At 49.8% G+C, this 24278-nt stretch overlaps 1 protein-coding gene across 3 annotated transcripts in view; it reads left to right on the forward strand.

The window, feature by feature from the left end:
• The first annotated feature begins 660 nt into the window (after nt 1–660).
• Nucleotides 661–24278, forward strand: part of KIAA1755 (KIAA1755 ortholog) — a 37925-nt gene continuing 14307 nt past the window's right edge. The window contains exons 1-8 of one of the 3 annotated variants that reach the window (XM_063147475.1): nt 661–684; nt 10594–10791; nt 13266–14126; nt 14430–14574; nt 15912–16097; nt 16913–17039; nt 19206–19299; nt 24069–24155. In XM_063147475.1, the coding sequence (XP_063003545.1) occupies nt 682–684; nt 10594–10791; nt 13266–14126; nt 14430–14574; nt 15912–16097; nt 16913–17039; nt 19206–19299; nt 24069–24155 (1701 nt within the window). In that variant the 5' untranslated portion in view covers nt 661–681. Of the gene's footprint in view, nt 685–10593; nt 10792–13265; nt 14575–15911; nt 16098–16912; nt 17040–19205; nt 19300–24068; nt 24156–24278 lie in introns of all 3 variants that reach the window. The other 2 variants (XM_063147473.1, XM_063147474.1) reach the window with 2 other exon arrangements.

A 24278-nucleotide genomic window follows, 5' to 3' on the forward strand; every position in this document is an offset into this window, starting at 1 on the left:
TGCTTGAACCTGGGTGCAAAAGGCACAAGTTAAATGGTGGCTGGCTTTAGCCAGACCCTTCCTCCTCCTCCTCCTCCTCTTCCTCCTCCTGTGCAAATGGAACCAGTTCCTGGCCTGTCTGGGCCTGGGGCACGGCCCGCCTGCCTCTGGATACAAAGAGGGCCGCTGTTCCCCAGGTCTGGCACAGCTCTGCAAGTCTTTTGCAGCACAGGCATGTGTGTGCAAGAGAGAGAGAGAGAGAGACGGTGTTTTAAAGACCAGACAGCCTCTCCCCCCGACCTCACCCCCCTTTCCTTCTTTCCACTCCCCAATCCCTCCCCTTCCCAGCCAGAGAGCTGGCTCCTTTTTGCAAGACACACGAAGGGTGGGATTGTAGAGGAACGAGCTGTGGGACTCGACTCAGGCCGGGCCGCTGGGGCTGGAGCGGGGCCGGCCGGCCGGCCTGAGTCCCTTCAGGGGCCAAACACACCTGGATTATGTCGCGGTGCCTCCGCGGAGAAGAAAAACACATCTGTCCAGATGGCCGGAAAGGAGTGTGACGGGAGATCCAGGAGCAGGAAGAGAAAGTCTGCCAACAAGTGATCACCAAGGAAAGAACAGGGGTGTTTGTTTGTGGAGGGGGGAGGCTCAGGACCCCCCCGCTCCTCTGCCCTCCTCTCCAGCGTCACTTCAGAGGGAGCCATGGTAATATACGAATGCTTTTGTACCTCTTTTGTGCCTCTGCCACACTGTACCTTCTCCCCCTTTCGGATGCCTGTCCATCAGCTGGATGGCTCAAGCCCCGGCTTCTGCAGCCGGACGGACGAGGGGTCAGCCCAGGACAAGGCAGCACCTGGCCAAGAGGGAGGCGTCCGAGGTGGGCCCTTCCTGCGGTCTTCTTTTAAAAACCCGCCCAACTTAGGCCACAGCTAGACCGAAGGTTTATCCTGGGATCATCCGGGGTTCGCCCCTGTCTGAGCACTGGATCCCCTGTGTGTGACCTAGATGAACAGGTTTGACCCCTGGACGATCCAGGGATAAACCTTAGGTCTAGCTATGGCCTTAGTGTAGGATGAGGACTGGTGGTTCTTACAGCCCATTTTCTCTGTGACATTGGGAGCTTTTCAGTACTGTGGGTCTTTGTCCTACAGAAGAAAAAATATGCTCTAAAACAAAGTTCAGGTTTCCTAAGAACCACACGCTCCTTCAAAGGATAGGAGAGCGAGAGGTGTTGGAAGGTGTGCTACTATTGCAGCTAGGGAAAGCATTTCATTGGTTTTCTAGCAGCCATTAGAGACAGCTGCAAGGAAACACCAAATGTGGAGAAGGAGCCCACCGTGGAAGCTGAAGACACTGAAATGAGAGGGAGCTTTTAAAAAGGAGCTTCAGACCAGGGATGTCCCTGAGGATGCATGTTGACATGCGTCGTCTCACCTTTGGTCTTCTTTGGTAAAGTGGTGGTTTAAAAGGATAGGGAATTTGAGATGGGTAAAGCGGTATAATTGTGAGCAGCCTTGTAGATTTCACAGTATTCTTCATCAGGCAGGCAGGAAGAAGTGGTAACTAAGCTTCAACCAAGGAGGGCAGCCAGGATGATCAGGGGTCTGGAAACAAAGCCCTATGAAGAGAGATTGAAAGACCTGGGCATGTTTAGCCTGGAGAAGAGAAGACTGAGGGGAGACATGATGGCACTCTTCAAAGACTTGAAAGGTTGTCACACAGAGGAGGGCCAGGATCTCTTCTCGATCCTCCCAGAGTGCAGGACACAGAATAACGGGCTCAAGTTAAAGGAAGCCAGATTCCAGCTGGACATCAGGAAAAACTTTCTGACTGTTAGAGCAGTACGACAATGGAACCAGTGACCTAGGGAGGTTGTGGGCTCTCCCACACTAGAGGCCTTCAAGAGGCAGCTGTCAGGGATGCTTTAGGGTGAATTCCTGCCTTGAGCAGGGGGTTGGACTCGATGGCCTTGTAGGCCCCTTCCAACTCTGCTATTCAAAGATTCTATGATTCTATGTGCAGCACAGGGGGTTGTAAGAGACTCTCAGCATCTTTCCACAGTCATTTGCTTTGCCGTGTTTTGACTTATCCGCCACAGCCAAATGTTGAGCCATTTGAGAAGTCACTGCAAGAGAAAATGTCATGTCTCTGGGATGCAATCTCTAGATGCCACTAATTTCATCCTGGACAAAAAATTATCAACCCATAGGCTTGCATCCACTTATATGCATTAATAGATGTGGATGTTTTGCTGGTCATTCCTTGCAAAGAGTCTGGTGGAACTCGTCAACATGCAGATTGTCCAACTTCAGTTGACCAGTGAAAGATATTGTTTTGCCTCTTGCTTCTACAGACGTATCTTACCTGGTCCTTCCTTGCGTTTGCTCCAGACCCAGCTTGTGTAGGGGGGTACTGGGGAGTCTTTCCTCTTTGTATTTTGCACAGCTCCAAATGTCTTGGTCCAGTAGTGATGCCACAGGGTCACACTGTGTGTGTATCAGACCCACAGGGCTGTTAATGTTCCCACTTCCCAGTCTGTCTGTAGGGGCGATTCTCTTTCTCACGAAGAAGAAGAAGAAGAAGAAGAAGAAGAAGAAGAAGAAGAAGAAGAAGAAGAAGAAGAAGAAGAAGAAGAAGAAGAAGAAGAAGAGGAAGAAGAATCATAGAACTGGAAGGGGCCTCTAAGGCCATCGAGTCCAACCCAGTGCTCAATGCACGAATCCACCTTAAAGCATCCCTGACAAGAAGAAGAAGAAGAAGAAGAAGAAGAAGAAGAAGAAGAAGAAGAAGAAGAAGAAGAAGAAGAGGAGGAGGAGGAGGAGGAGGAGGAGGAGGAGGAGGAGGAGGAGGAGGAGGAGGAGGAGGAGGAGCCGCCCTTCTCGTCTCTGGCAGAGGGAACAAAAGTTTGGCGCTGAAAGAGAGAAGGAGAGCAACTGAGGGATGCAGAGATTATTAGCAGCTGTTTGGAAGAGGGAGCACGTGAGACTGGAAACCTCAGTGGTTAGAAAAACCGCCTTGCTCTGCCTCGTTACTGATAGAAAGGCTTAGATCCAGGAAACAGATGGTGTAGTAGAACTACCACCCCACCCTTCCCAGCAAAGCCACCCACCTCCCCATACGCTTTGCCTTGATGCTCCTACCTAGGGCTGCCTTCAGCTGCCTTCGCATCCTTCTGATAACCTCAAGGAAGTTCCAGAGGAGCAGGAACTGGTATTCTAGGAAGGTAGAGACAGTGCTTGAATGTTTCAACTCAGCCAACTGGCTCTTCTCCCCTTTTGAATAAAGGCTCAGGGTGGGGGGGGGATGCATCCATGCAGAGAGATGGGAGTTGAGTCTTTATGGAAAAGGGAATCTCTCCTTTGGGCAGCAGCAGGTTGCGAATTCCATAGGACGGCGCCAGAATTAAGTTCCTGTTTGTGAATCCTGCAAACATGTCCTGTTCTCCAAAAATGCACACTTGCGCCAATGCATACTTCTGAAAATAGTGCATTTCAACCTCCCCACCCCTCAAAAAAACATTTTCATGCTTTAATCTATGCGGGTAAAATGTGTGTTTGGAGTGCATGCTTGGAAAAGTGCACATTTTTCATGTTTGAAAATGTGCACTTTTCCTGTTGGGTGTGGGGAGAAGACCCTCATATTCGGGAGCAAAAATGAGGCATTGAGGTGGGAAATGGAGGCCCCTGACTAGCTTGAACATTGCTCGTTCTTCCATCCCTAGAAGGGCAGGGGTGATGCATGCAGGGCGCCTGGTGGGGGCTGCCGGAGCACTGCGCACAGCTCCTTGTTGGAAGCTGACTGCAAAAGCGTGGGTGGCCGCTTCCCTTTGGACAAGGGCAAGAGAACCAGGTAGTTCTTCTTGTGCTGGCTTTTCTTGCTTCAGATCAGAAGGTGGCCATCTCTGGCAGGACGGAGACAAGCAGTTTCTTCCTCCCAAATCTTGGCCACAATTTTCCTGGAAGTTCCTTTGCGTGGAAAGAAGTGGAGATTGTGCGAGAGCTGCATTGTGCTCAGAACGTGCATGGCGCTTTGACAGCATAAACGGTGACAACACATAACACATGACACGTCCCCTCCCGAGGGCTTGCCGTCTAAAATGTGACTGTGGGAAGAGGGAAGGAAACAAGGGAACCAGAATGACACCAAGTGCCACTGTGGGTTTTGGTTAGTTATGAGGGTTACGGGATTAGGCCAGAATTGCTCACGGGGAGAAAAAGGGTTTTGATGAGGAATTTCAGAGAAATGGAGAAGTTGCATCTTAGGCCGTAGCTAGACCTAAGGTTTATCCCAGGATTGTCCTGGGGTCAAACCTGTTCATCTAAATGCCACCAAGGGCATCCAGCGCTCAGGCAGGGACGAACCCGGGATGATCCTGGGATAAACCTTCGGTCTAGTTACGGCCTTAGAGAGGTTCTTTGCAAGGGATTCTGAAAAGGATTGTGTGTAATATGCCTAGAGTTGAAAAAAGAGGCACAGTCATATGACTACAGACTGTGTGCCTCTTGATAAAGATGTGTGTGTATGTGTGTGCATGTTTATCAATATCAAGCTATAATAGGCTGTATCAACAGAAGTATAATTTTCAGGTAGCGGGCCTGTTCAGACAACACGTTAAGCCATGGCTAGGCTGCTAACCCTTTTTGCAGCAAATAGTGAGTGAGTGTGTTTTAAACCCTAGTTCTGTAGCCACCATGGTTAGGAATGGTTCACACGACACACTAAAGTGTAATGTTTAGCTCAAAATGCTTAATTACTGGGGCTTAGCATGTTGTCGGAAGAGGGTCCGTGAGATGTAATGGTGCCGGTGTTTTCTGCTTTGGTCAGACCTCTCCAGAAGGACTATGTCCAATTTAAGAAGGACATTAGCCCTGCCCAGGTGTTATTAAATAAGGTTAACTAAGAGCCAGTGTGGCATAGTGTGGCATAGTGGCTAGAGTGTTGGACTGGGAGTTGGGAGATCAGGGTGAGTTACAGACTCTCAGCCCAACCTACCTTACAGGGATTTATTTATTTATTTATTTATTTATTTATTTATTTATTTATTACATTTTTATACTGCCCAATAGCCGAAGCTCTCTGGGCGGTTCACAAAAATTAAAACCACAGTAAAACACCCAACAGTTTAAAACACAATTGTTGTGAGGATAAAAATGGAGAGGCGGAGGATTATGTATGCTGCCTTGGGTTCCTTGGAGGTAAAAAGGTGGGATATAAACACCTTGCACGAATAATGAGCTGGGCTGTCCCATGTATCCTGCCCACCTCTGTTGCACACATCATGTAGTCCCTTTCCTAATGTCCATGCATATACTGCGGACGTCTGTAGCGAGACGACCTTTGTGTATTCAGCTGTATATTCCTGTGGTACACACAAACATTAAGGGAGGGTCTATGTAATGAAAGTGACATCATTGGGTGATGTGGCCCACTCCCCACTTTTGTGAGTTAATGCCTGAAGAGTATAATAGAGTATTGCACCCAGTTCTGGGCTCCACAATTCAGGAAGGACGCAGACAAGCTGGAGCGTGTTCAGAGGAGGGCAACCAGGATGATCAGGGGTCTGGAAACAAAGCCCTATGAAGAGAGACTGAAACAACTGGGCATGTTTAGCCTGGAGAAGAGAAGATTGAGGGGAGACATGATGGCACTCTTCAAAGACTTAAAAGGTTGTCACACAGAGGAGGGCCAGGATCTCTTCTCAATCCTCCCAGAGTGCAGGACACGGAATAACGGGCTCAAGTTAAAGGAAGCCGGATTCCAGATGGACATCAGGAAAAACTTCCTGACTGTTAGGGCAGTATGAAAATGGAACCAGTTACTTAGGGAAGTTGTGGGCTCTCCCACACTAGAGGCCTTCAAGAGGCAGCTGGACAACCATCTGTCAGGGATGCTTTAGGGTGGATTCCTGCATTGAGCAGGGGGTTGGACTCGATGGCCTTGTAGGCCCCTTCCAACTCTGCTATTCTATGATTCTATGATTCTATGAATAGGGCTACTGACAAACTGGAGCATGTCCAGAGGAGGGCAGTGAAGACAGTCAGGGCCTGGAGACAAAGTCCTGGGGGAAAAAGGGTTAGCCCAGGGGAGAGACGGTGAAGAGGTGATAGGCCTGCCATCATCACACAGGTGGAGAGTTGTTGTGACACAGATGAGGGAACAGATTTGTTTTCTGTTCTCCAGCGGGTAGGGTTCAAACCACTACATTCAGATTATAAGGGGGGAAATTGAGATTATATAGTAGGAAGAACACCCTGAGAGGAGAAGCTGAAGAACAAACTGAAAATACTGGATCGGAAAGTGGCACGCTGTCTTTTGTTAGACTTTTCAAGAAGAGGCTTTAGCAATCATCCATCAGGGATCTCCTGCAGGAATAGATGGTTGGAATGGGTGACCTTTGAGGTCCCTTCCAACTCGGGATGATCCCGAGACCATGGGAAGAATCCGATTCTTCCCGTGGTCTCAGGATCATCCCGAGTTGGAAGGGACCTCAAAGGTCACCCATTCCAACCATCTATTCCTGCAGGAGATCCCTGCAGGAATAATGCAATAATGCAGTAATGCAGAAAGTCATTATTTATCCCTGGGAAAACCCGCGCTCGTCCCCTCTGCCCCCCGGAGTCCCTGTGCGTCATTTGGACGCACAGGGACTCGGCCGTGACCAGCCTGCATTTTCGGGCTGGTGTAGAAATGGCCATAGATTGTCCAGACCCAGAGTAACTGAATCGCAGCATCTCTGGCTGTAACTCTGGGTTCCTCCACAAGATAGACAAGACCACAGGCCGAGTGCTATGGCATGAGACCAAGCTGTGCAAGAGACAAATAATATTTTCGTTAATGTTGGAGTGGGATTTGGAGCAGACCTTTCCTCCTGCTGCTGCTGCTGCTGCTGCTCCCTCATCCATCCGTCCACTTTCCATTGCATCAGAAGATTCTGGCAGCTGAATTTTTATTGGGAAAGGGAACCGTGTCCAGGGAATTCCACAGAGGACGAAAGAGAAGAAGCCGTCTTATTTCCTCCGCCTCCTCCCCTTCCTCCCCTCAAAACCAAAGGCTTTCTAGGGTTCAGCTATCCTGGGTAGCTTGTGCAAGACTGTGAGCAGAATTTATATGTCATGAAATATATGGCATTCAAATTTTGCTTCCAGCACTAATCGCGGCTCAAAATTTTGGAGCAATTCAGTGGCGCTCAAATGCCTGCACAGCTATCACTTGTATTTCCACTGCGTTTTTAATGCAACAAAGTCATAGATCTGGCTCTGTTTGTCACTTGGAATTACCAGCCAGGTTTGTAAAACCTGAACCAGGCATCCAAGGCAGAAAAGCAAGACATTTTCCCCCCAATCTCCCTCCCCATGCCTTGCAAACCTTCTCAGTTTGCGCCAAGACTTCCCAGAACCTTTCCACAGCCAGAAAGTTGGCAGGGCGGGTGGTGGGTGGGTGGGTGGGTGAGTGGCAGTTCCAATTTCAATGCAGTTCATGTAGCAGCTGGGATCTTCATTTGGGCCCCAGGACTCCCAAAGCAAAGCTTTGGATGCAAAGCACCAAATACCACGAGGCTGGGGATAACATTCCCAGGGGGTTGGCATTGCTCTCATCTTGTGGGAAGCTCAGATGTCTGAGGGAGGGCAACCGAAGGGCCTTTGGCAATACGTCCCAGACTGCCTCATTTGCCTCAGCTCCAGATGGCTCTCACGTTTCACTCTCACCCTCCTGGATCTGCTGCTTCTCCTTCTTCATCTTCGGCCCTTCCTGCTCCTATGGGCCTTCGGGGAGGGAGGGGGGGCAATCATAGAACCGCCCAGAGTGCTTCAGCTATTGGGCGATATAGAAATGTAATAAATAAATAAATAATAAATAAATAGAATCATAGAATCATAGAATCGCAGAGTTGGAAGGGGCCTACAAGGCCATCGAGTCCAACCCCCTGCTCAAGGCAGGAATCCACGCTAAAGCATCCCTGACAGGTGGCTGTCCAGCTGCCTCTTGAAGGCCTCTCGTGTGGGAGAGCCCACAACCTCCCTAGGTCACTGGTTCCATTGTCGTACTGCTCTAACAGTCAGGAAGTTTTTCCTGATACCTAGCCAGAATCTGGCTTCCTGTAACTTGAGGCCGTTATTCCGTGTCCTGCACTCTGGGAGGATCGAGAAGAGATCCTGGCCCTCCTCTGTGGGACAACCTTTTAAGTCTTTGAAGAGTGCTATCATGTCTCCCCTCCATCTTCTCTTCTCCAGGCTAAACATGCCCAGTTCTTTCAGTCTCTCCTCATAGGGTTTTGTTTCCAGACCCCTGATCATCCTGGTTGCCCTCCTCTGAACACGCTCCAGCTTGTCTGCGTCCTTCTTGAATTGTGGAGCCCAGAACTGGATGCAATCCCAGACTTACCTGCTTCCAGGATCATCCCTGGGCGTCTAAATGGAAGCGGCGCATCCCGTTGCGCCCACCATTTAAAAACAACAACACAGGAGCCAGGAGTGCACTTGTGCTCCAGCGAAAAATAAGTCAAAACAAAAAAGCCCTGACCCCGTTCCCCGCCCCCCCTGATGTCCCTGGACTCCCCCCGGCCCGGCTCCTTCCCTCTGCTGACCTCCACTACTCATGGGAAGGAGGGAAGAAGCCAGGACAGGTGCCCACACCGCCCATGGTGCTCAGGATCGTCCCAGGACCACGGGTAAAACCGGGATAACCGAGACTTCGGTTATCCTGGGAAAATGGAGGGATCGCCCCTGCCCGGATCCCCTGTGCGTCTTCTTCGGCCAGTTCTACACCAAGCAGGATATGACACTTTGAAAACGCTTTGACTACTGTCTATGGGCCCCAAGAGTTGTCACGACTGTTACAAACTCTTTTAAAGCAGTTGTGTAGATGCTGCCTTTTTAGATGCCAAAAATGCTCTGTCTGGGAAAGAAGGACTCCTGGCCGGCAGAGTAGTCCGGGTGGCCCCTCCAGTGCGTGGGCTGGAGGAATGGAGCTCAGCAAGCATCTTTCATGTCGGGCAGAAAATACACAAGGAGGCTGGGAGGGGGAGGGGGGTCAGTGGAAGAGAGAGCTTGCTCTCCTGCGGGCCAGGGACAGCGGGGTGGGGTACCGTTCGGCTTGTTTATACTGGGCGGATGTTGCCGGCACCGCCAAGAGCCCTTCTCTGCAAACAAAAAGCCCTGAGAGAGTTCCTAGAGTCAGATGTTTTCACCTTTGCATAAACAGAGGCTTGCCAAAGGGGGCCGTGGAGATTCAGAAGTTCTGCTGGAGTCCGGCCATCGCATTTCAGAGGCTCCAAGGTTTATGATGAGAGCGGCCTTCCCCAACCAGGAGCCCTCCTGATGTGTTGGACTGTAACTCCCATCATTCCCAGGCAGCATGGTCAATGGGGTTGATGGGTGTTGTAGTCCAACACATTTAGAGGACGCCAGGCTGGGGCAGTGGTTGTTGTCCAAGGTGCATAACGAGGGGTGGAAAACCTCATTCCATGCAAGGGCCAAACCGGGGTGGGGGGGGACAGTTTCCAGTGATGGGCGGGGCCAAAGGCAAAGGGGGTGGGGCCAACAATACACCCACCCCTTCCCCATCATATTTAGCTTACAGCTCTAACTGTCAGTAAATGTCAGCCTAAGGCGAGAGATTCTAATGTTTTTAGAAGGAGTGGGAACTGAACCAAACTGTGAAACCACCAAGCAATTGCTGGTAGGATGATGGGGGTGGGGCCAAAGGGAGGAGGTGTGGCCTCCTGGGGAACCCTGGAGGGCCAGATGGAGGACTGCAGGTGGGCTGCATTTCCAACCCCTGGGGTATGTGCTCAATACTAGGCATGTTTGGCCTAGAGAAGAGAAGATGGAGGGGAGACATGCGAGCACTCTTCAAATACTTGAAAGGTTGTCACACAGAGGAGGGCCAGGATCTCTTCTCGATCCTCCCAGAGTGCAGGACACGGAATAACGGGCTCAAGCTGAAGGAAGCCAGATTCCGGCTGGACATCAGGAAAAACTTCCTGACTGTTAGAGCAGTACGACGATGGAATCAGTGACCTAGGGAGGTTGTGGGCTCTCCCACACTAGAGGCCTTCAAGAGGCAGCTGAACAACCATCTGTCAGGGATGCTTTGAGGTGGATCCCTGAACTAAGCAAGGGGTTGGCCTCGATGGCCTTCTAGACCCCTTCCAACTCTACTATTCTATGATACTCATCTCCCACTACTATGTCTATTCCTTCTACATCCCTCCCAGAAAGCACAGTGATTGGAACCAAAAAAGAGAGCCCTGCTAAGGTTTTTGCCTGGTTGGAAGTTGTAGCTGTTAGTCTCAAAACAACACTTCCTCCTCCTCCTCCTTCCCACCAACTCCCCACATTGGCATCTTTGTTCTATGGAGAGCTGATGGTTGGTGGTTAGGATGTATCAGTTGATTGCAGGCACCCGGTCTTTGTACCTGCATCCTTCTGAGCTGCTGCTACCTAAGCGTCAGTGGGTTCAGATTGGATGCCGTCTATTCAGGGGACCGACCGCCTGCTGTGATTGGGACTGCTCCCACACCTTCCAAATCAGCCCGATTCTCTCCTTGATCCACCTGAATTTACTGCAGAGCCCCTAATGGATTGGTCTACTGCCCACTCTCCCTCCTAACAGGACCCGCAATCTCTTGACGCCGCAGTGCAGAACACCCTTTCGGGGCTCTTCCCTCCGTTCGACATCACCGCCCCGACCGTCCTCAGCCAGCTTTTCCGAGTCCTGGAGGCCAGATACCACGGGGACGGGCTCTGCTGCCTCCTCGACTTCCTCATCCCTTCGAAGCGGCTTCTGGAGCATGTGCGGCAGGCAGCCTGCGTGAGTACAAGGAGAGGGCCAGGCCGGGCTCAGGCCTGCGGTGGCCACGGGGGGTTGTGCGTTGGTGTGAGGCCTTTGGGGGCAGCACATGTAACCTCCCAGTGACCTAGGGAGGCAGTGGGCTCTCCCACACTGGAGGCCTTCAAGAGGCAGCTGGACAACCATCTGTCAGGGATGCTTTAGGGTGGATTCCTGCATTGAGCAGGGGGTTGGACTTGATGGCCTTGTAGGCCCCTTCCAACGCTGCTATTCTATGATTCTACGCAGGGCGGGCCTGATCCACCTTCATCTTCTCTCATTCAGCCACACTGAAACCAAGGCCAGATCTACACCAAGTGGTATGAAAGTGATATATAAAAGGCAGGAGCCACACCAAGCAGGATATAGCGGTATGAAAGTGGTACATGGGATGTGTCAATGGGCCCCGACAGTTGTCAGTGCACTTCAATACCACTATAAAGCAGTCGTGTGGCTCCTGCCTTTTATGTACCACTTTTATAATGCAATATTCTGCTTGGTGTAAATCAGGCCCAAGTGACACAGCAGAACATGCTCATTCTCATCCTGAGTCTGCATGAACCAGAGTTACCTAAACTGCTATAAGAACATCAGGAGTGCCCTGATGCTGGATCAGACCAAGGGTCCACCGAGTCCAGCACTCTGTTCACACAGTGGCCAACCAGCTGTCGACCAGGGACTCACAAGCAGGTCATGGTGCAACACAGCACCCTCCCACCCATGTTCCCAAGCAACTGGTGCTCTTATGACTTCTTTCTCTGCAATTTAATCCCTAGTCAAAGGCATATCCATGGAAGGCTTTGAGCCAGCACTGTGCATACTGCACATTTCTGTGAATCCACTATGGTATTGGGCACAGAAGTCATAATCTTCAGAACACACACACACACACACACACACACACACACACACACGAAAGCAACTTTCTAGCCCTAAAAGTCACGAAGCTAAGCTTGAAAATGTGTGGACAGGGCAGTGGAGGGCAACTTGAGGCCCTCTACATGGTTTGGGATACAACTCCCATGATCCCTCACCATTGGCTATGCTGGCTACGGCTGATGGGAGTTGTAGGCCAAACCATCTGCAGTGCCCTTGGCCTGGAGGAATCTCAGAAAAAGAGCAGAGGAGGACCGAAGGTGCTCTTTGTCATTTCTGCCTCTGCCATGGGCTCATAAAAGCAAAATAAATGATCCCAGGCAAACAGAGGCAAATGTCCCTGGCCATGGACTCTGGCTTGTTGTCAAATGCATGTCATGATTTATTTATTTATTTATTTATTTGTGGTAAGTCACTGACAGAGTCCCTTGGGCCACACTAGCATGTCACTACATCATCACTGCTCATGTGCAAATTGTATGAAATCCATGCACGTTTTTCTTACTCTGGGCTCAGGTGCCCTAAAGCTAGGGTGACCCTGTGGAAAGGAGGACCGGGCTCCTGTATCTTTAACAGTTGCATAGAAAACAGCATTTCAACAGGGGTCATTTGTATGCGTGCAGCACCTGGTGAAATCCCCTCTTCATCACAACAGTGAAAGCTGCAGAAGCCCTGCCCTCTTTTGTATCTGGTCACTCTAGTATAGCTCCTGCAGCTTTAACGGGTGTGATGAAAAGGGAATTTCACCAGATGCTGTGTGCATACAAAGCACACCTGCTGAAATTCCCTTTTCAGCACAACTGGTAAAGACACAGGAGCCCTGTCCGCCTTTCCATATGCACTACCCTTCCTGAAGCACTACACTGTTCAGGGCTCCTTGTACCTCTGACGGTGCTGTTGTGGCATTCTAAGCATCAGAGGAAGGGACAGAGCCAAGGCGGGAGGCAGAGACACACGCACACCACACTAGACCTTGCAACTGCCGGATATGTTGTGGGGAAAGGAGAAGGTCGTAGTCAGGCAGTCTACGGCAGGTGTGGGGAACCCCTCTCAGCCCAAGGGCCAGATTCCACTTCGGAGGAGCCTTTGGGGACCGTATTCCAGTGGTGGGAGGAGCCAAACGCAAAAAGGGGCAGGGCTAAAAATAGCAGCACGTTTCCAGCTTAAAGCTCTTAATGCCAATAACTAAAGAGACTTCCAAGAGGGGTTCCAGCTTTTTAGGAAGTGGGAGGAAAAACGTCGCCAAAGCCAGGAAATCATCAAAAGATTGGTTGTTGGGGGGAAAGGGGGTGGGGCTACAGGGAAGGGCGTGGCCCACCGGGGAATCCCAGGAGGCTGGGTTGGGATCCCAGGTGGGTCAGATGTGGGTCATGCTGCCCCTCCCACCAGTCTAGGGCTTCTCGGGATTTGTGGGATCTTGGGAGTGAGGGAAGGAATCCAGAGGCCTGTCAGGCCTGCTGTGAGTTTCCTACTTCGGAACGGGATGTGTGTGGGGTGAGGAGTGGGACGGCTGGGAGGGTTGCAAACGAAAGATGGGAAATTATTCTACACGTTGCGCCTCTTCCTTCTCTGCCCACCAGGCTCCGTACTTCAACCGCGTCTTCCTCCATGAGGGCTGGCCACTGTGTCTCCATGAGAAAGTGGCCGTCCACCTCAGCCCGCTCAACCCACTCCTCTTGCGCCCAGGGGACTTCTACCTCCAAGCAGAGCCCTGTGGGGAGCAGTCAGCGTGTCTGGTGGTGAAATGTCTCTCCCGGGATCTGACCACCGTGGAGAAGATCCCCATCCCTGAAGCCTCGTGCTCCTTGCTCTTCACGAAAGAGTGGCTGGAGGAGATCAATCGGGACCTCGACCGGCCAATGCTGCACACTTGCCTGGTGGCCACTGGAAACGGAATCGTCCCCGTTCCATGGAGTAAAATAGCGACTCCAGAATTTGTCGAGATAGCCAAAACAGAAGGTCTGGTGGAGCCGGAATCCTCAGACAGCTCAGAGACCTGCTGCAAGTTGAATTCTCAGCGGCAGGATTGCCACCTTGCTGGAGATGAACGCAGAAGTCCTAATGGTAGTTTGGGGCCTTCTCACAGCAAGTACCCAGGCCTGATCAAGGTGGATCAAGGATCCTGGAAGAAATCCACTTTGTTCGTTTTGCCAAGTCTGTGCGATATCATTAGTGAGAACCTGGAAGGGGAATACGTGAACCTGCTGGAATTTTCTGAAGGAAAGAAGCCAGACTTTTCTTCTCCCGCCAAGTCAACAACGTTGGCTGCTCAACAGCAACAGCCTCAAGGAGAGGCATCACCCAGGACTAACAAAGGGCTTGTTTGGGTGGACGGAGACGATGGCGCGGCAACAGAAAACTGGAGTTGTGGGAAGGGACCGAACGCAGAGGAAGGTCCCTGCACACCTTGCCTGAGGAGGAAACTGAACCAGGACCCCAAGGTCCATGAGCCAAGATGTCGGTACCGCGAGTCGTATGTGGCTGCCCTCAAGAACCCTGTCAGCTTCAGCTCGGGGTTGATGGCAGCCATTTTGGAGGAGATAGATGTAGCCAAACAGGCCTCCTCCTCAGAAAGCACAGCTATTCAGCCTCCCGAGGGGTCAGACCAAGCGGCTCCCAGAATCCTCTCTGGGCATCCAAACAAGGACGAGAAGGTGGAGGAGGCTCCCAAGCTCAGTCCCTTAAGACTTCAGAAGTCTCCTGCGGAGTGTCCGGCTGCCAGTAATAAATTCTCTTTCTTGAAGGGCCACCGTCAGCCGTCCTCCTCAGGGGGTGGCTTCTCAGGGCCAGAGAAAGCTGGCAAGAGACAGGAAGGGCCTCGGAAAAGGACCCTGATGGTTTGCTCTCCCAGAGCGGCCCGAGCAAAGCCTGCAGCAGCAACAGGGAAAGGTAATCACAAGGGGAGGCATGTAGGAATGAGCAAAATAAAGCAAGGGATTAAAAGGGACGGTGGTTGTAGTGGTACATTGACGTGCAGCAGGTGAGACTTCTTAAGTTTCTTAAGAACTTAAGAAGAGCCCCAAGGCTGGATCAGACCGTGGGTCCATCTAGTCCAGCACTCTGTTCACACAACGGCCAACCAGCCATCGACCAGAGACCAACAAAGCAGAACACTCTGCAACAGCTAGGGCTGTGCAAGCCTCGGGCCTCGGATTCGGAAATCCGAATCACAGAGGCCATTTTATGGCGGATCCGCCATTTCCTTTCACAGCCCTTGGCCCCCACACAGCCTACAACTCCCAGCATACACAGCCAGAGATAGTGGCAAGTTCCGTATCAAAAATAATTCCAATTTACCGGGGTGTGTGTTTTTTTTTTGTCCCGCAAAGAAGGCTAGAAGGGGCGGGAGGCGTGCGGGATGCAGACATCGTGAATAGGGCCTGCAAAAATCCGTGAGTGCCCAGTAACAAGTGTGCAATAAAATGACGTCCCTTATGTTTCTCCTAACGTTTAGCTGAGATCTGCTTCCCTCTGGTTGGATTCAGAGTTGTCATACTTAGAGTGGAACTTTTGAAATAAATGAAAATTAAGTTAGTCCTGATTAACTCAAGATCCGATTGTTTTCAACTGGTCTACTGTAAGTCTGACTTCATTTATTTATGTATTACATTTATATCCCACCTTTCTTCCAAGGAGCCCAAGGTGGTGTACATGAGCATCCTTCTCTCCATTTTATACTCAAACCAACCCTGTGAGGTAGGTTAGGCTGAGAGTCAGTGATTGGGCCAAAGGCACCCAGCGAGCTTCATGGCCAAGTGGGGACTAGAACCCAGAACTCTTGAGTCCCAGTCTAAGACTTGAACCACTACAGCATGCTGGCTCTCAAAGCCCTGCAATCTGGGGTGGTCCATCTCCAGCAGTTGTTTGTAGCCCTTCCTTTCCGGAGCAACAGAGAACAATTCTCCCCCATCTTATTTATTTATTTATTTATTACATTTATATACCGCCCCATAGCCAAAGCTCTCTGGGCGGTTTACATCTTCTGCATGGCAGGGCTTTACATATCTGCAGAACGTGATCGTGACTCCCCTTAATCTTCTCTTCGCCAGGCTCTAAACCTACCCAGCTCTTCTGACCTTGTAGGACTTTCATGGGCACACGAGGATAAGGAATGATTTGCAGGTTCTACTGAGTGGTTAGTCCTGATTCGTGAGTCAGGCTAGAGCGCCTTCTGTTAGATGCCATCTCTGTGATTCTCTAACTTCTCAACCTCTTCCCCTGCCCAGGTACCAGTCAGGCTGATGCAATGTTTTCAGAACTTCCAACTCCCAAGGTCATGGAGAGCACCACCATGAGCCCAACAGACGCTCTGCTCAAGGAATGCCTCCTTCCAGGATCTGGCACTCAGGAGCTTGTCCGGTGGGAGTCGCTCAGTCCTGAGCTTTTATCTTCTGGGATTGTGTGTCTGCCAGGTACTGGGAGCTGAAATCATAGAATCATAGAATAGCAGAAATGGAAGGGGCCTACAAGGCCATTGAGTCCAACTCCCTGCTCAATGCAGGAATCCACCCTAAAGCATCCCTGACAGTTGGTTGTCCAGCTGCCTCTTGAAGGCCTCTAGGGTGGGAGAGCCCACAACCTCCCTAGGTCACTGGTTCCATTGTCGTACAGCTCTAACAGTCAGGAAGTTTTTCCTGGTGTCCAGCCAGAATCTGGCTTCCTTTAAATTGAGCCCGTTATTCCGTGTCCTGCACTCTGGGAGGATCGAGAAGAAATCCTGGCCCTCCTCTGTGTGACAACCTTTTAAGTATTTGAAGAGCGCTCTCATGTCTCCCCTCAATCTTCTCTTCTCCAGGCTAAACATGCCCAGTTCTTTCAGTCTCTCTTCAAAGGGCTTTGTTTCCAGATGAGCACAATCGACCGGGATTCTTTCCTGCATAAGGCACACCGATGACCTCCTGTGTAGCTCCTATTTGTTCTCAGTAGGACTTACACCTGAGAACGTCCTGCTGAATTGCTCCCCAAGGCTGCAAGCTCTCCTAATGCCCCCCAAAAGAAACATGCAACAAAGCTGGAACAAATTCAGAGGGGAGAAACGCTTGCAAAGTCTCAAATTGTGCAATAACAAGTTAATTAATTAGTTAATTAATTAAATTTTCTGTTTTCCTAATTTGACTGTAGAATAAAAGAATGGGTGCCGTTCGACCGGGAGGTTCTTGCAAAGTAATGTGAGTCTCCTCAGGCTGTTTATTGATTGTTGTTATCTTCACTTTCCTTTGGGCTTCAGGGAACACAGATAAACTCGGGAGACCCGTGGTCCAGATCACCACGAATGGTGGCGGAGCGTGGCAAGCCCCCTGGTGTTCCGCCAGAGAAGTGACACGACTCCTCCTCTATCTGCTCTCCTTGACAAGGTAAGTAAACCATCCTCCAGTAGCCTCCTTTCTGGAGTGATTCCATCCTGGTCTTCCTTTGCTCTTTTCCTTTATGCCAATGAAAACTGTGTTCCTGAAGTCCCCGAGGACTCTCAGTTTCCTAGGATTCCAATTCTTTTTGCAAATGGATGCAGTTCTTTTCAGCTGGGTGCAGGCTGCCACGATTTCTCTACTGTTCCCTGCTGGATAATTTTCACTTGGCTGCTAAATCTCAAAATGTTTGCTGCCTTGTGATTTCCAACACAATTATTTTATGGGTTCAACCATTTATACCCTGCATTACCTTATCAATGATAAATATACATAGCGACTTAAAACAGCAGCCAGGCAATAAAAACAGTGAAAACTACAAAATGCCAAATAGCAAAAATAAACCATATAAGTCGTCTCTCGGTAAAGAGCAAAAACAAAAATAAGATGTCTAATGTCATTGTTTTGATGGAGCACGTTAAAAGAGTCTACATTTTTTTAAAAAAACACCCCGCCTTCCTTCCATAGACAAGTCTTGAAATCACTGTAGACAAATTTTCCATTATTTCAACACACACCCCTTTACCTCTGGGAATGATGGGTACGAATGCGGTCATTGAAGAGTTTGGAGTGGAGCGTCATCAGGTCACTATACACTTCTCCTTTCACTTGGGCCCCAGCTAGACCTAAGGTTTATCCTGGGATCATCCAGGGTTCACCCCTGCCTGAGCACTGGATCCCCTGTGTGTCACCTAGATGAGCAGGTTTGACCCTCAGGGAACCTCAGGTCTAGCTATGGCCTTGGTGTCAGGTGTAGCAGTCCTCATGAAGGTCTGTCTGAAGTTGTAAAGAGGGTTGTGTGCAAATAAACTGAAGCTCAGTCTGGCCCTTTCTGCACCTCCTGGCCTTCCGAGAGGGAGGGGGCAGGATCTCGCAACATCCTGGTTGCATGATCCTCCCCCAGGGTGCACACGTGGCACGTGATGTGCCAGGAGGAAAGAGGCACGTCACGGCCGCTACTTCCCCTGCCCCCCATGAGCGGGGCCTCACAAGAGCGAGGCTCCGCTCCAGCGAAAAAGTGAGTCTGTAGTGTGTGTGTTTTAAAAGAAAAATCTGAAATGCGTTATACGTGGGGCTGCCTTTGAAAACGGTCCGGAAACTTCAGCTGGTACAAAACAGGGCAGCCCGTTTACTAACAGGGACTGGCCGACGAGACCACGTCACGCCAGTCCTTTTCCAGCTTCATTGGCTGCTAGTCCAGGTCCAGGCCCGGTTCAAAGTGCTGGTATTATTAACATTTAAAGCCCTTGGGGCCAGGTTATCTGAAGGAACGCCTCCTCCCATATGTGCCTAAATGTAACTTATTATTCCAAGCTGTTTGATTAATTCCATATGCTTATGTACACTTAAAGGCTTCGTTAGTACATCAGCAACATTCTCATTTGTGTTACAGTAAATATGATCAATTAATCCTTCTTGTACAGCTTGTCTTACATTGCAGTACCGAATGTCCACATGTTTGCTTCTTGTATGCATTCTTCCAGACTTTGCCATGTGAATGCAAGTCTGATTGTCTTCAAACACTTTAATTGGTGTTCCTACCTGCACTTTTATGTCTTTTAGTAATTGTACAAACCAAATTACTGGTTTGTACAATATGACTGCCCCTGAAGACTGAGCTCCCTCCCTTCCTGGGGATTGTTGCATCCATCATTGACAATTGACCAGATCAGTCTGGCCGCTTATCATTCCATCCCACTGGAATAGGGATGTGCAACTTAGCAAGACTTCCGCTTGTTAAAGTCCTCCACATTCCACCTCCACATTCCACCTGTTCTGACTCAAGGCCATATCAGATTGCTTTCTTGTTTCTTTTCTTTTCTCCTGAAAATCCATGTGTATTTTTGTGTGCATTTTTCCAAATGTGCACATCAGTTTTTTGCATCTTTGAAATGCACGCATTCTGATTGAAGTGTGTTTGTGCTCATTCTTCAAAAGGTACGCATTCTTTCAAGCCCATTTTCCCAATGTACGCATGCTGCCAATTGCATTTCTTTTGGTCTGCGAATCACATTGCAAGCTTGGAAATGCATGGACTTCAGCTGCCTGAGTGTCAACGGGGTAAAGGCAGGTAAAAAACGAACTGAACCTCATTCCTCATTCCTCCCTACACAGGAAGCAGTCAAACGACCCGGGGCTGACGGTTGTCATCGATGCCAGAAAACAGCCTCCCTCTCTCACACTGTCTGCAGCCCTGGGATCCATCCAGGTAATCACAGGTGGATGGGAAGAGCAGAGGGGGTTTCCGTGCTTGTGGGTGTGTGTGTGTGTGTGTGTGTGTGTGTGTGTGTGTGTGTGTGTGTGTGTGTGTATGCCCTGCTCATTTTCCACAGAGAGCTTTCTCACCCCATAATCATCCGCTCTGAGAGCTGTTCCTGTTTACTTATGAAATTTAATAGAGATAAATGCCAAGTTCTACTACTAATACCCTGGAAGACAGAAAAAACTCCAAAGCGGTCTCGATAGGCTGGAGTGTTGGGCTGAAAACAACAGGATGAAATTTAATAGGGATAAATGCCAAGTTCTACATTTAGGGAATAGAAACCAAATGCACAGTTACAAGATGGGGGATACTTGGCTCAGCAATACTACAAACGAGAAGGATCTTGGAGTTGTTGTAGATCACAAGCTGAACATGAGCCAACAGTGCGATATGGCTGCAAGAAAGGCAAATGCTATTTTGGGCTGCATTAATAGAAGTATAGTTTCCAAATCGCGTGAGGTACTGGTTCCTCTCTATTTGGCCCAGGTTAGACCTCATTTAGAGTATTGCGTCCAGTTCTGGGCACCACAATTCAAGAAGGAAGCAGACAAGCTGGAGCGTGTTCAGAGGAGGGCAACCAGGATGATCAGGGGTCTGGAAACAAAGCCCTATGAAGAGAGACTGAAAGAACTGGGCATGTTTAGCCTAGAGAAGAGAAGATTGAGGGGAGACATGAGAGCACTCTTCAAAGACTTGAAAGGTTGTCACACAGAGGAGGGCCAGGATCTCGTCTCGATCCTCCCAGAGTGCAGGACACAGAATAACAGGCTCAAGTTAAAGGAAGCCAGATTCCAACTGGACATCAGGAAAAACTTCCTGACTGTTAGAGCAGTATGACAACGGAACCAGTGACCTAGGGAGGTTGTGGGCTCTCCCACACCAGAGGCCTTCAAGAGGCAGCCGGACAACCCTCTGTCAGGGATGCTTTAGGGTGGATTCCTGCATTGAGCAGGGGGTGGGACTCGATGGCCTTGTAGGCCCCTTCCAACTCTGCTGTTCTATGATTCTATGATTCTATGTCCTCATGCGGTGAAAGAGGGGCACAGTACGGTTACATGTTTATTCCAGAGACCATTTTCACTGAGGCTGCGTTTCTCATTCCCTCCATGAAGAAAGCCTCTAAACGCTTATTGATGACAAAACCCGAGTGTGAATAATACTCACCCTCATTATTCTCAGACATACAAACAGTTGTACTGAGTTGTACATGTGGCACACTCCTAAATAAACTGGTGACACAGCCCTGTGGAACAGCCTACTGAATATGGGCAGGAATGATATTCTTTGAATGTGTCCATAATCTGTCCCATTCCTCTAAGAGATGTAGGGCATGTCTAGAGGGGGCGATATCCTGGGAATCATCCCAGGATCGTCCCTGTGCATCCACATGACACACAGGGGATCCGAAGAGCAGGGAGGGAAGATCCCTCCATTTCCCCGGGATATTGCCCTACACCTTTGTCCCAGTTTTTCCTGCAGTCCCAGGATGATCCGGAGACCGTGGGATGTGTGCGCGGCTGTCCCGGTTTGTCCCTGCTCCTTGTGAGTATAAACACGAGGAACTGTGAACCAAAGAGTGCCCTGCCCATGGGGGGGGGGGGCACCCTATCTTTTCGGTGGAGCACTCCTGTGCTCATTTTCAATTAAAACAAAACCAAAATGGCGGGCGCGACATCCTCTTCCTCCCAGGATGTTGTGTGCCGTGTGTGGACTAAGCGGGAGGATCTCGCGATCACCATATCGCGATATCCCCCCCCCCCTCCACCGGTAGGTCTAGACATGCCCTTTATTTCCACATGGCTTTGGATGTAGCATTTTACTTGAGGTCTGTTTCTGGCCGAGAAAAGAGCCATCACAAAACAACAACAACAGTTTCTCTCCAAGACAGCAGCTCTCTCCATTGCGGGTGAAATCTATTCGTCCTCCGCTTTTACTTATTTATTTATTTATCTATTTTATTGCATTTTATACTGTCTAATAGCCAAGGTTTTCTGGGCATTTCGCAATTAAAACCATAAAATACGACACGACAAGACACAATATAAAACTGTAAAAGTACCACATAAAACCAAAGTAAAACCCAACAGCAGTTTCAGCCCAAGGAAAGCCTGTGTGAACAGGTGTGTTTTTAGGAGGCGTTTAAAAGGAGTTACATTTTCTGTCTCCCAAACTGCACGAGGGAGGGCTTTCCAGAGGGTGGAGGCCGCCAGAGAGAAACGGCACCCACTTACCATAATTCTAGAATAGTAGAGTTGGAAGGGGCCTCCAAGGCCATCCAGTCCAAACCCCTGCTCAATGCAGGAATCCACCTTAGTTAAGCACTTAATAAGGGAGAGGATGAGATTGGGTTCTGCATGCGCTGCAATGCTCCCAAAGAGCGCATGACCTCTTTGTGGTGAAACACAGTTGCCAGGAGGAGGAGGTCATTTTGCCCCTCTTCACGTGAACCTCTTAATATAGCACCAGAACAGGGTGTGCTTTTCATGGAGCCGGGTGTGTGTCTGCGGACGGACGGACGGTCGAATCATTTCATCAAAATGGCACCCCTGTGATTTCAGCTCAGCCTGATGCGGATGAAAAACGTCATCTCCCATTGATTAGAAAGAAGAGACTGTCATAGGGCAGCGTTCCCCAACCTCGTGCTCTCCAGATGTGTTGGACTATAGGTACCATGTTGGCTGGGGGATACTAGGTGTTGTAGTCTCACACCTCTGGAGAGCACCAGGTTCGGGAAGGCTGCTGCAAGGGAAGGTTTCCAGGAGAAGGTATTTATTTATTAAACTCAGAATCTCCATCTTATAGGGTGGCCATATGGAAAGGAGGACCGGGCTTCTCTATCTGTAGCTGTTGTGAAGAAAAGGGAATCCCAGCAGGTGTCCTTTGTATGCATGCAGCACCTAGTGAAATGCCCTCTTCATCGCAACCGTTAAAGCTGCAGGAGCCCTGCCCTCCTGTATCTGGTCACTCTTAACTAAAGAGGATAGGGCTCTTGCAGCTTTAACGGTTGTGATGAAGAGGGCATTTCACCAGGTGTTGCATGTATACAAATGACCCCTGTTGAAATTTCCCTTTCAGTACAACTATTAAAGATACAGGAGCCCGTTCCTCCTTTCCATAGGGTCACCCTAATCTTGAATAGCATCAGTTGTTGCTGGTATCTGCTTGTCCACAACCTAAGAAGAGCTCCATCCAGCGTCCCAGCAAGATGCCCTAGTGGAAGCCCACAAGGAGGACCTGAAGGCAATGGTCCTCTCCCAGTCTTAATGGCAGGCCTGAAGGTCCCATGTAACCATCAGGATTAGTAGCTAGGCATCGATAAAGGCCAAGTGGGAGATTTGGGGCAATGCTTTTGGATGAGACTTGGGTGAGAGGGGACGTCTACCCTAAAAGTCAACATTCCCTTTTCCCAGGAACCTCTGAGAACTGTAGTTTGGTGGTGGAGGGGGTTGCAAGAGGATCCCTAACAGAATTCTCTTCACTTTCAGCAAACTATAGTTCCCATAGAATCATAGAATATAGAGTTGGAAGGGACCTACAAGGCCACCGAGAGCTTCAGCTATTGGGCGGTATAAAAATGTAATAAATAAATAAATAAATAAATAAATAAATAAACCCCCTGCTCAAGGCAGGAATCCATCCTAAAGCATCCCTGACAGATGGTTGTCCAGCTGCCTCTTGAAGGCCTCTAGTGTGGGAGAGCACACAACCTCCCTAGGTAACTGGTTCCATTGTCGTACTGCTCTAACAGTCAGGAAGTTTTTCCTGATGTCCAGCCGGAATCTGGCTTCCTTTAACTTGAGCCCGTTATTCCGTGTCCTGCACTCTGGGAGGATCGAGAAGAGATCCTGGCCCTCCTCTGTGTGACAACCTTTCAAGTATTTGAAGAGTGCTATCATGTCTCCCCTCAGCCTTCTGTTCTCCAGGCTAAACATGCCCAGTTCTTTCAGTCTCTCTTCATAGGGCTTTGTTTCCAGACCTCTGATCATCCTGGTTGTCCTCCTCTGAACACGCTCCAGCTTGTCTGCATCCTTCTTGAATCGTGGAGCCCAGAACTGGACACAATACTCCAGATGAGGCCTAACCAGGGCCGAATAGAGAGGAACCAGGACCTCACGTGATTTGGAAGCTATACTTCTCTTAACGCAACCCAAAATAGCATTGGCCTTTCTTGCAGCCATATCGCACTGTTGGCTCCTATTCAGCTTGTGATCCACAACAATTCCAAGATCCTTCTCGTTTGTAGTGTTGCTGAGCCAAGTATCCCCCATCTTGAGTGTGTGTGTGTGTGTGTGTGTGTGTGTGTGTGTGTGTGTGTGTTGGAGGGTTTTGCCAGGATAGCTGAGCAGGTATGAAAGTGATATTTATTTGTGCTGTAGTTCCCTTGGTCTTACTTTTTAGCAAATCTCCAGGCGAAGGGTTTCCGTTGCTGTGGAGTAGCTGGTGAAAGTGGCTCTGGGCGGGCCTTGCGGACTTTTGATGGAATAGCTGAGGATGCTCTCAGCAGATCTAAGACATTGAAATGGGCTGCAGAGAAGGGCTCAGTTCCTAAAACCGGCCAGGCCCGAAACACTTAGGGGCTTACAGATTAAAATGGAGAGTTGCCACCACCCTACTCTCAATGCCCAGTTTGCAAGCGTCACGTTCAGAGACACCCCTGCACAGCAAGGCTAGTGCCTGGTGAAGACTGACCCGCACTCCCTCTGTCTTCCTTGCAGAAGGCCTTGCCTGGCTCCTTCCATGCTGTTCTGCTATTGGCAGAGAAGGAGGCTGCTTCACACCTGGAGAAGTTACCTGGCGTGCAGGTGAGTTCTAGAGTATCAGGTACTTTGGGGGGGGGGGACACTCTGATTTCTTCTTCATGTTGTGCCGCTTCCTGCACCCCCCATGAGTGCAGCATAGTTGGGATTTCGAGCTGTTCATTCTGT

Source organism: Elgaria multicarinata, chromosome 1 (assembly GCF_023053635.1).
Source record: "Elgaria multicarinata webbii isolate HBS135686 ecotype San Diego chromosome 1, rElgMul1.1.pri, whole genome shotgun sequence".
NCBI lineage: Eukaryota > Metazoa > Chordata > Lepidosauria > Squamata > Anguidae > Elgaria > Elgaria multicarinata.